General features: G+C 40.6%; 2 protein-coding genes across 2 annotated transcripts in view; both read right to left on the bottom strand.

Moving 5' to 3' along the window:
- The window catches only part of LOC311629116 (putative inactive serine protease 58), a 57,200-nt gene that overhangs the window by 30,562 nt on the left and 11,176 nt on the right, over nt 1-15,462 (bottom strand). The gene's annotated exons all lie outside the window — the stretch shown is intronic.
- TAS2R3 (taste 2 receptor member 3) lies at nt 10,763-12,319 on the bottom strand. Its single transcript, XM_084897250.1, has one exon. It carries the CDS (start codon nt 12,132-12,134, stop codon nt 11,184-11,186), a length of 951 nt encoding a protein of 316 aa, XP_084753376.1. The 5' UTR covers nt 12,135-12,319; the 3' UTR covers nt 10,763-11,183.

The raw sequence follows: 15,462 nt of genomic DNA on the forward strand, positions 1-15,462 counted from the left end.
GCATATGCAGGCAGCACAGGCAGAGGCCCTATGCAATGGATAGGATCCAAATTGCAGTCGGGAACCTGGACAGGTGACAGCAGACCCAATCTGAGATGGGGACCCAAGCAGGCAGCATCAGGTGGCTTGGACCCAGGCAAGTAGCACCCTGCAATCACAGAGCGACAGGCCGAGCTGACCAGAGATCATGGGGTGAACAGAACCTGGCCAAACCACCCTGCAATCCCAGGTGAAGAAGTCTCTCAGCTGACCAACCTGCACAGCACATGGTGCGGAGTCCAGGGCCTCTAGCCTGCAGCCATGGGAAGTCTCACACTCCCCAGATTTAGGAGCAACAGCCCAGGTCTACCCAGTGGCCTGGTCCTGACTACAGGGGTGAGTTCCTGCAGGCTGGGGTTTGATCCCCATGCATTAGCAGTAGGAGACCAGTGCCTTAGTTATTGCTGTGTGTCCGGGTTTTAGTTGGACAAATGCCCAGTGGTCCTGGTCTCCAGCTTAGCAAAATGTTTTAGGAGGAGAATTCTATCTGGGTTTCCTCAAATTTCCTCAGCCCCTACTCACCTCTTTGTAAAGGTGCAGAATAAGTAAGGCCCTTAAATAAAAATCAGAGGTCTCCAGCAACAGTGGGCCTCTCTCATCAGTCATTTGGACTGGATGGCATTTGAGTATTTATCAAGATACCATGACAGAGAAAGACAAGCTCAAGTCATAATCTTTGCCCTTAAATAATTCACAATCTTATTAGAGCAAGTGGATGATAAAAGCGCAGTAATAACATCAGAATGTAAGGCAACAATACAGAGAGGAACAGAGGCAATTGCTAAGATGATTTTCCAATAATTAGTACAAAGAGTATGTACTATGAATTAAGTTTTTTAAAATGTGTGGAAGTAGCTGCTTCATGAGTATGGCATACCTTCCTATTTTAAAGGAAGCTGAGTTCCATGTGAACTGTGTACTATGCTATGATATCTGAGGCACAGGACAAGGGAGGCCCTAAATGTACCATGCTTTGAATTTGAGTCATTCTTTATTGTTCAATGTAATTTATTTCCATATGTCTCCATTTTGTAATAGTTAAATTACTAGAATAATACATCTTACTATAATATATTACTAGAAGATCAAATTATCAGGTAACATTTATTGTTATTTTCTATAAATAAACACAACCTCTGGTATGCTGAAATGATAGCCATTATACAAATGTTTAGATAGAGAGACCTACAGGCTTGATTACAAGTGAGGCTTACTATCACTACCCAAATTTATTGCTTTAAAAAAAGCAAGGAGCCAACTAGAAACTGAACCAAATATAAGTCCTTGAAGGGCAAATGTAAATTGGATAAGCTTTTCTATTACAAGAGCAAGAAGAAAAAATTCAGATGCAAGAATGGAAACCACATTGCATCCACTATAAGTAGCTGTTAAAGAAAAAGAATGGTATACTATGAAAATAGTTAATACAGATTGTAAAGATATTTGTTCAAAGAGTATTTTCTAGAATAGGTGATACTTCAGTTAATTTTTTTAAATGTGAAGAGGTCAGCTAAGATAAGAAAAAGATAAGAAAAAGGTGTAGGGGTCCCAAATTGCAGAGGGTGCAAACAGAACTGAGAGAACCCCCCTCCGTGCATAAATTTTGTGCATCAGGCCTCTAGTCTATAATAATAAAAGCTAATATGCTAATTACAATAGATTGGACGTCCTTCCAGATGACCTTCCATATAAAGCTGGGGCTTGGAGGGAAGCCCTGGTTCTGGGTGCCGGAGGGAAGCCTGGATCCTGGGTGTCAGAGGGAAGCTGGTGCAGGCAGCTGGGGAAAGAAAGGCCTGCTTTTGCATGAATTTCATAAGATAATAAATATATAATAACAGCAGGAAAATTGGGTGACAACAAGAGGGATCTCTCTATACTCCCTGTAACTTTTCTGTAAAATAAAATAAAAGTAGAAATTCAAGCTTTATTTTTTTAGAAGTTATGTAAAACTCAATTATAGAAAATTTTGAAAATTACATTTTAACAAGTTGAGCATTGTGTTTTTTTTCAGAGGAGACTTAGGAGATTGAGGGGTTTCTCCTAATACTGTAAGGTCATGCTAAGAAGAGATGGCCAACAGAGCTTTTAGATCTCTGCTCATCCAAAGCCAAGTGCTCCCAGGTTCAGACAAGCCCCAGATCTCAATGAGACACACACCTCATGACCAGCTCCTTATAAGGGGATTTATAAATGGGGCACTTGCAGCCATTCATAGAAAGACAATGTACTTCAATGTCAGACAGATTCAGGTCTGCTTCCCAAATCAACCAGTCAGCTGTGTCCTTAGAGGAATCAATTAACCTATCAGATCTTCAGATTCCTCTTTTTAGAAATTATAATCATGTTCACCTAACAGGGCTATTGTGATAGGAAAAGGACATATGAAATTACCCAGCCCGGTGTCTAGAAAATATTATTATCTAATTAATGTTCCTTTTCTTTTCTTCCTTGGTGGTTTCTCTACATAATCACTCCTTTCAATAAAATAGGAAAGCATCTGAAGTCTGATATAATTCACAGGATGCAAATACAGGAGGAACCGTGCTGCTGTTTCTAAAGAAAGGTGGTCAACTCTGTCTGGTTCCAGAACTTCTGGAAAGCAAGAATCAAGATGGAAAACTAGCCCAGACCTTTAAAAACACCCCCCTTCATTTTAGAAAGTGACACTTCTTTAGTCTGCAGACTGAAGGGTCCCAGGATCAATTCCAGTCAAAGGCACATGCCCATATTACAGGCTTGATCCCAAGTAGGGGGCATGCAGAAGGCAGTTGATTAATGATTCTCATCATTGATGTTTCTCTCTCTCTCCCTTGCCCTTCCTCTCTGAATTCAACAAAAAAAAATTTTTTTTATAAAAAATGACTCTTGCCGAAAACGGTTTGGCTCAGTGGATAGAGTGTTGGCCTGCGGACTGAAAGATCCTGGGTTAGATTCCAGTCCAGGGCATGTACCTTGGTTGCAGGCACATCCCCAGTAGGGGGTGTGCAAGAGGCAGCTGACTGATGTCTCTCTCTCATCGATGTTTCTAACTCTCTCTATCTCTCTCTTCCTCTCTGTAAAAAAAAAAAAAATCAATAAAATACATATTTCTTTTAAAAAAAAGAGACTCTTCTTAACAGAGAATTTTAAACATCCTTCCCTTTCTCAAATAGACAGAGAATATAAGGAGAAGCAGGATAGAATCCTATCTAATAAAGAGAGAATATGCTAATTGACCATCACACCATCACAAAGATGGCAGTGCTCATAGCCAATAAGACAGGAATATGCTAATTGACTGTCACATCCTCAAAAGATGGTGGCACCCACAGCCACAAGATGGGGACCCCCAATCCCCTCAGCCCCACTGGGGCAGCAAGTGCACAGCACTGTTGGGCTCGCCCCAAGGTGAGTCCAGCCACTCTGCATGCCTGCCTCCAGAGTCCCCCAGTCTCCTCAGTCCCCCAGCCACCCAGGGCCAGCCCGAGGTGCAGACAAGCCTCTGATTGTGGCTGCCCAGCCACTCAGAGCTGCTCGAGGCTCAGGTAACAAGGGCAGGTTGAGGCTTATGCTGCTGGGGTATTGCCTTCCCCTGATCACTGGGTCACCTCTCTACCCTAAGGGTTCTCAGACTGTGAGAGGGGGCAGGCCAGGCTGAGGGACACACACCCCCACTAGTGCATGAATTTTCATGCACCAGACCTCTAGTTTATTTATATTAGAGAACCTGTAAGTTATCACATCTTGAAGAAACTAACTCCAAAAATATTTTTTAAATTCCTAGTTAATAAGCACCTAGTGGCAGAGTATATTGGAACCAGCAAAACTTAAACCCCACAGTATTGCTAAAATTGTGCCTAAGGAGGAGTTGGGGCAAGTGTTTAAGCAAAGACTCAAGACTTTCTTCAAATAAAAAATAAAAAATCCTAATACAAGTTCTAAAGTATGATGAGAACATCCAGCCCTGATGGGGAAAAATGAATATAATATAGGACAATCGGGAAATGAAATAGCAGAACTTTGTCAATACAAGGGAAAGAATCCAGACTAACCTGGGGAAAGGTCATTCACTTAGCTTTTCTCAGTGAAGAGAAATTGGATGTTGACATAAGAACACCCTATATATCCTTTAAATAGACCTATAGACAGACAAATAGACAGATACTTATATACAGTGCTTATTTTAAAGTAAGTTTTTTTTCCAATTGCAGAAGAAACATATGTTCATCATGAAAAATTTAGAAAATGCTTTTTAAAATTACTCAAAACTTTCCACCTAAAAAATAAGTGCTGTTTGTACTTTTCTTTGGGCATACATGTTTTATTTTACAAATATTGGTATCATACAGAATTTTTTTTTTTATTTCACTTAGTAATATATCACGAGTAATTTTCTCAGGTCAAATAAAATGTTTTTTTGACTATAAGAATACATAACTAAAACTACTTCATCATGAAGCTATATATATTATTGTATGCATTTATGGTAGAGCCTGAGTTATTTGTGTAAGGTACAAGAAACTACAGTTCTACAAGAAGGGAGATGCTTGTTTCTCACTAACAGTCCTGCAGTGAAGGTGTAAGCAGTCAGAGCTGCTGTTACAGCTCCACAGTGTCAGGAACCATGGAGCCAATCTAGGATGGATAATTGTTCCATATTTCCCAGGTAGTCACCTCACCTGCATGGTCCAAGACAACCAAAAATTATCTTCCAGCACAAGGAAGAGGCCAAGGCAAAGGGGAAGGAAGGGCTTACTTTCTAAGGACATCACCTAGAAATTATATATCACTTCTTCTCAGACTCTATTGGCAGAACTTGATCACATGGCAACACATACTTATAAGAGGAATCTGTAAAATGTAATCAGCTGCCAAATTTTTGATTAGCTAAAAATTCTGTTACTATGATAGAGAGGGGAAAGATATTGGGGATCCAAGAGGGTTCCTGCTACTCATTTGGAGTTCTTATGTCATAATGTGCATTTAGTCACTCAGTAATCTTTTATATCTCCTAATCTTTATATTAGAAAATAATGAGTACCTCCAAGTCTTGTAGTATAAAAAACTGGTTTGGATTATTCCTACTAAATATTGCAGTCAAGATTCTAGTAGCTAAAATGAGAAAATTCAGATGATTTGTAAAATTTGGTGATTTCTCTTTTATGTTGTTAATAAAGAGAATGTTATTTTAATAAGACTATATTTTCAGGTCTGAAAATATTACATAAGTATTTTATAAACACAAAAAGTCTGTATAAATGATCATTTCCCAATTCCCATTCCAAAATTGATCAATATTCCATCTTCACATTCCTGCTCTTCTATAGCCATAATTCTGATGTTCCAACAAAGAAAAAAAATGAAACAAACAAACAAAAAAACCAAGGCAGCATTCTCCAGGAGAACTGTACAGTGGCCATACAGATCAATGCATAAATTCACAAAGAGGTGGCATAAAGTCACCAAAAGTCAGGCACTCCCACTATCAGTCCAATGGCTCCTCTTGGCTTGCCACTGAATTCCACATCATATACTGTGGTACACTCCTTTGTAAAGTTGCACACAGCTTGTATTGATTTCACTATTTGGAACTTGCTTTTTTAAAAAAAAAAAAATTTGAAGATCTAATTGGCTTTAATTAAGAGATTCAGAAAAGGAACAGGTTCCCATCAAGCCATTAGAAGGACATTTTCTGTACAGAGGCAAAGAAATATCAAACAGACTGTCAAACTACAGTGGGAAGGCAGGGAAAGGTTGGGGGAAGGGATTAAGAGACCAACCAAAGGACTTGAATGCATGCATATAAGCATAACCAATGGACACAAGACACTGGGGTGGGTGTGGTTTGAGCGCATGTGCTGGGAGGTAGGAGAGGTCGGGGGTGAGGGGAGAGGTCAATGTCAACAGAATTAACCTGCCTTAGTAACCCCACAGTATTCCATCACTAGGTGAGAACAGCCTTCAGGAAGTATGGCCTCAAAGGGATGGATCTCAGCAGTTGGAGCCATCTGTCAAGTATGTGGCTATTTCAGAGAATTTTGTATTTTCATTACTTCCACAACAGGGAGCTAAACACAAAGATTACCAGAGCCAGACCCTCTGTGCTAATATTATCCCTTCCTCAGAGCTGAAGCACCTGTTTCAATGATGCAGAGATGTCTTTATTGCCCACCAGCTAGGATGTTTTTGAGAACAGCAACTGATCTAGCATAGTGCTTGGTGCAAAGTGTTAGACAAATGTCTGGTATGAATGAGTAAACTGAAATCAAGATAAGACAGAATCAAAAGGGGATGAGAAATGTATCTGCTCCTGGAATATTACAGCAGCAAGCAGCAACTGGCCAGACCCACCCCTTTCTTACAGAGATCTGCTCGCTGAGCAATAAGAATACAAACTTCAGCTGCCACGAACATCTCATAAATATTTCTCTCTGGCTGGAAGCAACAACCAGATATCAAGGCCAAGAAACTTCACTCATAAACTTTTGAAAATATATTTTCCAGGGTTAACCTGGAAATATTGTTCTGGTCACCTGGCCAGTTCCACCAAGTCACCATGACAATGTAATAATAGTGAAGTCAAACAAAATATATAAACTCAGATGTACAGAAAAAACATAAGGTTCTTAATTTTATCTACAAGTAATATGGTTTGTGTCCTGAGCCCCCACCTACTGGTCGGGGGATGTGTTTAACCCAATAGGATAATGTGAAAAAATGTCTGCAGAAAAAATGTTCAGTCTCTTCAGATTTATTTTTTTAAATCTTTATTGTTGAAAGCATTACGTATATCCCCCTCTTTTTCCCATTGACGCAATCTAGCCAGCCCCCTACCCTGCCCCAGACCTTCATATGCATACAAGTTCTTTGGTTGATCTTTTCCCACCAACCCCCGCCTTCCCTCTGAGATTCGTCAGTCTGTTCCATGCTTCTATGTCTCTGGATCTATTTTGTTCATCAGTTTCTTTGTTCATTAGATCCACATATGAGTGAGATCATGTGATACTTGTCTTTTCCAGACTGGTTTATTTCATTTAGCATAATACTTTCCAGGTCCCTCCATGCTGCCTCAAACAGTAAGAGATCCTTTTTTATTGCTGCATAGTATTCCATGGTATAGATGTACCACAGCTTTTTTTTCTTTTATAATATATATTTTATTGATTTCAGAGAGGAAGGGATAGGAAGAGAGAGATAGAAACATCGATGATGAGAGAGAACCATTGATCAACTGCATCCTGCACTCCCCATACTAGAGATCAATCCTGCAACCTGTGTATATGCCCTGGCTGGGAATCAAACTGTGACCTCCTGGTTCATGGGTTGACACTCAACCAATGAGCCATGCCACCCAGGCAACCACAGCATTTTATCCACTCATTTACTGATGGGCACTTGGGCTACTTCCAGATCTTAGCTATTATAAATAGTGCTGCTCTGAATATAGTGGTGCATATGTTCTTTCTGATTCGTGTTTTAGGCTTCTTGGGATATAATCCTAAAAGTGGGATCAGAAATCTCTGAGACATCCTTCCTGTGCCACACTTCTCTCCTTTAATTAGGATCCAGGTATATGGGGAGAAGGGCGAGATTAATTCTGCCTCCTGGTGACAGAGAAGTGTCCCAACCTCTCTCTTAGTAACCTTGTCTCCTCAGGCTTCCAGAAAGAGGTCCTTGTCCCTTGGTTGCTGCTTGCCCTGCCTCCCAACTGCCAACAGACAGCTTTCAGGAAGTTCTCACAGAGGGGTGGAATAGGAATCTCACCAGTTCTACTGAAACCCCCTTTCTCTCTCCCTCTCTCTTTCCCACCATCCCCTGGGAATGGGAGGTCTGCTTCTTCCATGTTCTCTTATACCACCAGCAACAAGAAAGTTCACGGATTCACTGTCATAAGAGTAGAACACCATGAGCTACATACTCTAGACTCAAACCTTGATTAAAATACTGATAATATTGTGGTGCATTTACTATGCTTCAGTTGGCAAAATACTTTCCATACATTGTTTTATATAATCCTCACACCATTCCTATGATGTAAGCCTATTTGATAGTAAATGAAACTGAAGTCCAAGGAGGTTGGTAACTTGACATAGAACATGCATCTAATTAGTGGTGGGGAGTCAGGATTTGAACTCAAATGTGTGTGATTCCAGAACTAACTCTCTTAGCCACTATGTTATACATACTTCTAGTCCAGCAAAATGTAGAAATACAAGAAAATAATTTATAATTGTCAGCAGCAGTTGTTGGAGTTTATAAGCCACTTTTGCTCTCTTAAAAAATAATTTCTTGCAGGATAGGAACAAATAACATTGACTTTCCACCTATCCAAACTCAAGAAAATTAGAAACAAAACTTTAAGATGCTCTAGCTAGCCCTATTCATCAATGGTTGGGAAAGAGAAGGGATATTGCATAAGGCAAAGAGCACTGGTAAGCCCTGAAACTGAGAAATTTTGGAATGTATTTTTTTTAAATATATTTTATTTATTTTTTACAGAGAGGAGGAGAGAGGGATAGAGAGTTAGAAACATCGATGAGAGAGAATCATCGATCAGCTGCCTCTTGCACACCCCCTACTGAGGATGTGCCCGCAACCAAGGTACATGCCCTTGACAGGAATCGAACCTGGGACCTTTCAGTCTGCAGGCCGACGTTCTATCCACTAAGCCAAACCGGTCTCGGCTGGAATGTGTTTTTGTTGTTATCTTTTTCATTGACAATCCTTCTAGACCCAAACTCACTAATTGTCAAGATCTATGAATATGGCCCGAGAGGTCAGAGAGTACTAAAAATGAGAAGTAATCCCATGCAACTTAAAATAGAGGTTCTGATGGAAACTAGGAAGGTCTCTTTTTTAAGAGAGCAAAAGTGGCTTATAAACTCCAACAACTGCTGCTGACACATTGTAGTGGAGGAAAGCCATGCTCTGGTTCTTTGTGCAGCAAACAACTAGTGTTTTAAGGGGTTTAGCAACTCAAGCTAATTCACTGAGAGCAAAACAAAACAAACAAGGCCCCTTCCAGTATTTCTCAAAACTGGGCCTGAGGTATTAATTGGGTAATTCTTCCCCATACCCTGGGACTCAATGAGGAGCTAGCTCAGCCAACTGGACTCTCACAGCAGACTCTCACCCAGGGAATTCCAGGTTTCCAGCCACACTCAAGGCTCTAGTGGAATGAACAGTAGTGGTAACTTCAGCATGTTCACTGCACCATATCTAAATCTGTTAGGTCAGGGTAGGGCTTAATGGAGCCACAGGAAAATAGAAGGGAGGGAGGCTCCAGAAGCTAGCCAAAGGCACCAAGAATCAAACAGCACCCAAAACCTCTAGGAAAATGTCATGTTCCATTAAAAGAGAGGAAAATCCCATGCCTGAAGCAGAAGGCAGAATCAGGAATTAAGGGAAAGGCAGGGAACCAGAAGGTCAGAGCTAGGCAGAGATGTCAAAGTGACAGAAAATAGCAACAAGTGAACAAGAGTGGGTAAGAATGAAACCAAGAGCAGGGGGTAGGTCAGGGTGAACAAGCAGATGCCAATCCAGACAGCATGGATCTCCTCTGCTAAACTGCCCTGTGCTGAAGAGAAGCAAAGATTTCTACCAATTACAGAAAGACCTATTTCAGAATCCATTTTGGTAAATTAGGAATGAATATTAAATCATTCTTTTAAGTTTCAATAGATGCCTTTTGCAAAGAGAATTTTAAGTTATGTTCGAATTATAACGTTTCCCAGCAGTTTCAAGAGGCAAGCATTAATTTGAAAGCAAACAGATCAAATGACATTTTATTCCAGTCATTTTAGAAATGAATATACACATCCAAGAACCATCCTAAAATTGATTTCTGGTTACATATGACCAAATGCAAGTAGTGTGGTGATCGTTCATGCTATGTCAAAATATAACAAAATAAGAACAATAATAATAGCAATATGTATTGAGTATTTTTATTCCATGTGGGACACGAAGCATTTTTCATGTTGTTAATTCATCCATTCCTTCCAACAATTCTACCAACAAAATACCATTCCCACTTTATAAACAAGAAAAGGGAAAGAGAAAGAGGTTAAGGAACTTCCCCGAAGTCACCTAGTTCCGAAGGTCTGTGGGTCAGGATTGGAACCCAGGCTCTCAGGGTCCACATTCCGATAGCTTCACTGGCGAGAGCCCCATCAGTGATAAAATCCTGATTCAGGACTGCCATATGTCTTGGATATGTTCACAAGTTTGATCATTCTTCGTGATCTTAAGCAATAATATTCTCATTGACTTGTAGCCACTGTTCAGTAATGGTAAGTAAATCAATGCCTATGTAATTGTAGTAAAATAAATTCAATTAAACTTATAAAAACTACTTACATTATTTTTAAATAAAACTCTGAAAATTTAAAAGCAGATGTCCATCTGGGGTCATTTTAAAAATGCTTGGACTTTTGCTCAATCTAAAAAATAAAAGTACTTGAAATTTTACTTTAGCAAAATGGCAAAGGAATGCAAGGATAATTGTGATAGAAGGAAAATGACTTCATCACTGGAAGACTGGATTGGAAATAGGATCCAAGGGTCTTGATTGCCATTCCTCAGCATTGGCCATCACACAGTGGATTTGTGGAAATTGGCATCTTGTGGCAACTGCTGCATAGTTCACGGTTAGTTACAATGAGAACTTTGCCTATTGAGCACTTTATACAACATACTGTGCTAAAATGCTGGCACACATGGTCTCATGCATCTCTAAGGTGATCTCACAGTCCACATTTTAAAATGAGGGATGAGCGGACTAGACAGGTGATTAAAGTAGCTCACTTAAGGACAAAAGTCTTGGAAAATGGACAAACCAGAATTCAAACCAAAGTCTGTGGGACTGCAATGGTTTTGCTCTTCCCCTCAAGTCCACTAGACTGTTTTACTTACAAAAGTTTATCATTGTCAGTATAAACTTTACCTTACAGCTAGGTATCAGCTCACTATGCTGAGTGCATAGTTATTAAAATACAATTCTATCTCTACATAGTAACAGTGCTCTAAATATATTGACATTTTCCAAAGACTGTTTTGCGGTCTCCAAAACAAGCATGCAAAGAGAGGTAAGAGAAGTGTCCTAGTGGGGACAGGTTAGCATTACTGTCTCTCTCCTACAGCTCTCTCCTATCCCTTCTGTCATTTTATGGGGAAAAGTGCTCCTTGGATCCAGGTTTCCGATGACCAGACTTACACCAGAGCAGCTCCACAAACGTCTGCTTCAGCTTACTGTTTCCCAGAATGAGAATCCACGAGTGGCAGGCAGGATAAAACATGGTACTTACTTCTGAAATCAGCTTAGTCATTCCAGTTCCTCGTAAGAAATAATGGGATGATGTGAGTAAATAGGCAAGGAAGTAAACCAGGAGGAGAAAGAAGAAGGAGAGGACCATTTTGATGGCCTTCTTGTGGGCCTCGGAGCTTGGGTCGCTGGCGCTGGTTCTGCTCTGCTGCATCTGCCGCGTGTGCTTCCCCAGGGAGAGGATGAGCAGGATGTAGGAGGCCGAACACACAATTAGGGGAGGGAGATTCCACAGTGTCCCAAGAACATGGATCACCTCATATTCATTCTTTAGCTCTCTAAACTGCTCAGTCACATTCCCCAAGTCATCAGCTCTCTGGAGAACATAATACATCTTAAACTGTAGAATCAGAGACACAGCATCACTACATGAGAAGAGCAGCCCACCCAATAGCATCCATACGACAACCGTGGCAACTCTCCACTTGAGCCAGAGGAATGTGGGGTGGGAGAAATTGGCGATTTTCAGGCAATAGAAGACACCGAGACAGGTGCCAAGCCAAATGCTCAGATGATTTGTAAATGTCCAGAAAATATCAATAACTTGAATTAATGCCACATTATTAAATAGACCGCGAAAAAATATATCTTTTACACAATCAAACAAGAGAATCCACAGCTGAACAATCCTGGAGAGAGCCAGGTTAGTGATGATGAAGTCAGATAAAGAGATTTTCTTGCTCTTGACCCAGCCGCTGCCATTGACCAGCACAATGAAGACATTCGCCAGCATTCCCAGAACAAACTGAGTGATAGAAAGAAAGAGAAGCACCCACTTGATGGGTCCTGACATTCCAGCTTCCAGGCTGACCTGATCTTGGTTCTTTCTGTTGCTGTACAAGCGCTTTGCTGATTTGAAATTTCTCCCTGTGAACCTGTTGCCTCTACCTGCTGCTTCACTGAACCTGTCTCTTTTCTTTTCCCCGTTTAGGCTGCTGTAGAGCACAGTTTCTGGAAACCTCTCTGGCTCTTTCAGGTTAGTCTGTCCTCTTCACAGATAACATGGATCTGTGATCTAAACTCAGCTGCTTGTTGCCAACATGCAAATAGAGTCGTGTCCAGTGTCACGCAGAGAAGAGAGATGTGAGTCACAAAGAAGATGGAAGACTTGGATTCAATTTCAAAGGGAAGCAGGGCTCTGAGCCACCCAGAACAGAAAAGTGGGTGTCACTGGAAGAGTCACACAAATGATCAACAGGGAGGGGACAGAAAGGGGAAATCACAGAATTCCACCATAAGGCACTGTCAAGTGCTCCCCAGAGTCCCCCTGGAGGAAGGCCAAGTCTCTAAATAGAAAAAGTTTAGCCACTACTGTGCCTCTTGTAGTGTGCCTTACTTGGGGGCCCCAAGTTCCTCCCCAGTGAGCCATATTATCAGAAATATAACATATATCAGTCACCCAAAGACCTGCATGATAGCAATAATGGAACACAGCATATAAGCTATTCAAAATACAAATTTTCAGAATACATGACCACTGTGTAGGAGTTCTGAGTTCAACCACCTCAGGAGGCAGTGGGGTGACCCAGGCAGGTCACTGAAATCCAAGTTCCTTTACTGATTTTCAAAGACTACGAGAACGTGTGAATAATGAATGCTGGCAATTCGAGCACTAATAGGATTGTACCTCTGAGCACTGTGCCATTGTGACATCCTTTTCAATTAGTAAAACTACTGTAATTATCATAACCTGAATGTCTTTTTCCATATGAATAACTGTAAATCTACTTTTGCCCACCCCATACTGGTTAAGTAGTTAAGCTGACAGAGATCACACATAGATAGCACTTGTCAAGCAAAGGCAGCTTATTTACAGAAATGCCTTACAAATGTTGACCATGACTAACAATATTTTATGTGATATATATATACAAGTGTACATCACTATATAAAAAACATATATGTCACAATCTAAATATAAGTGTGTAATATATACTGTATATATGTGTGCTTGGGAACACCAAGGTTTCACAAAACCATATTTCCCTGTTCTATGTGTGTGGCTTTCTCATATTCAACTTCCTTCAATGTTGCTTGCTGATCACAAACTTGATTTTGCAACCTACCAATGGGTTGTGATAAATACTGTTTGAAAACATAGTATTTATCTGGAGGACAGAGAGAATTCAAGATACAGAGAGTTCAAACAACATTATCCAATGAAAGTCAGGTTGTGGTTTTATGTCTCTCAAAAGGACCTCATAGAGTAGCAGATGATAAGTCTGAATGAATGAGAAGGCCTCTTCTGAATGAATGCCAAGGAGCCACTCACCTGAGCCACGTGAGCCTCCTCAATCCTGGCATCACATGTTGTACAATATGATTTCAAAACACTGTAGAATTCAATTGGGCATAAGTACAGTACTCTTTAATCCCCCTCAGCTTTCTCCGGCTAACTTAACAGCCTGGCCAAGTGCTCCCAGAGCTGCGTGCTGCAGAATCAGGAGGCCAGCTCCCAGCTATCTCAGGGAGTCCTGTAACAGGACCAAAGTTATAGGACTTATCCCGAACCTACCACCCACCCATCTGTGGTTTTCTGATGGCCTCAGTTTTAGATCCAGATTTTTGTTATTATAACACCTTTTACATCCCCTCATGAGAAGAAATACACTAAGATCCCCCCATTCATGTGTTAGAATTAACCAATGAGAATAAGGTTTAGAATATCCAACATATTAGATTATATGTCACATACTATTTCATGTTTGATCACACATTTTTACTAGCCCATTACTTTTCCCCTTCCAACGGTAGAACTTGTAACTTTTTATAATCCAATTTTTAGCAATTCAGGGTTAACTATATATAATTTTCCTTCCTTGTCTTTTGATTCTTGCCCAGGACAATGGGCACCACATTAGCTGGTGATCAGAGTTCAAAGACTTTGTTGGATACCATCACTACCACTGCCATTATTCCATCAGGATCTACTGATATGAATTATAAGCCCACAGTTATACCATTCCAATTTTTAACAAAAATACTAAAATTATCATACTATGACTAAATGTCATTGCATCAATAATGGCTGTTTCCAAAATGGAGGTTGACCACGATCCACCAAAATCATCACATAGACATTCCAAATCCAGTTCTATAAAGCATGCAGCTTTAAACGCAAGTTTGTTGGGGGGATCAATCTGATACCACAGCCATGGTATCAGATCCTTGACTCTTGGACTGCAGGCTGCAAACATCTAGAAAGACGACTGAGAGATCATGCTGTACTCTAAACTGCTCTTTTGAGTCAAAGATCAAAGCAAGTGATCAGTCAGAGCCATGACAAGAAACAATTGGCACAAGCTAGATAATTCTATGAGTTCTAAAAAGGGTATACCTCATTTTATTGGGGCTTTCCTTTACTATGCCATACATATACTGCTTTTTTCAAATTGAAACTTTGTAGCAATCCTGTGTTGAGTGAGTGTATTAGCACCATTTTTTTTTTCAACAAGCTCAGATGATGGTTAGCATTTTTTTTAGCAATAGAGTATTTTTAATTAAGGAATGTACATTTTTAGACATAATCCTATTGCACACAACAGACTGCAGAATGTGTAAGCATAACTTTTATGCACTGGGAAACAAACAAACAAAAACTGTGTGTCCTGCTGTTTTGTTATTTGCTTTATTAAGATTGTCTGAACTAAACCTGCAGCATCTCCGAGTTATGCCCATATTTACAAGAGTGTAGGCAGAGTATAGAGCAGGGGTCCTCAAACTTTTTAAAGTGGGGGCCAGATCACGGTCCCTCAGAGAGCTGGAGGGTCGGACTATATGAACTACTAATTCCTACTGTAACACCTCGGCTGCGCTCACTGCCCAAAAAACCTGGCGGGCCGGATCAGACTCCTCTGCGGGCCGCATGTGGCCCGCGGGCCGTAGTTTGAAGACCCCTGGTATAGAGGAACCCTAAACTGATAGAGCAGTTCTCCAGGGCATAATACCACCACACCAAGCAGAGAGAGAGTGGAGGGGCCCTCCTGACAGTAGTTGAGATTTTTCCATTGGGTGACCCTAAAAAGAGTGAGCTGAGAGAATAGACCTCAAACCCCAGGTCAGCAGACTAATGAGGTATGTAGTCCAATATCTTCTGCCCCTTCATTATCCTGGCACTTTCT

Source organism: Pipistrellus hanaki (assembly GCF_964339955.1).
Source record: "Pipistrellus hanaki genome assembly, chromosome: 10".
Taxonomy (NCBI): domain Eukaryota; kingdom Metazoa; phylum Chordata; class Mammalia; order Chiroptera; family Vespertilionidae; genus Pipistrellus; species Pipistrellus hanaki.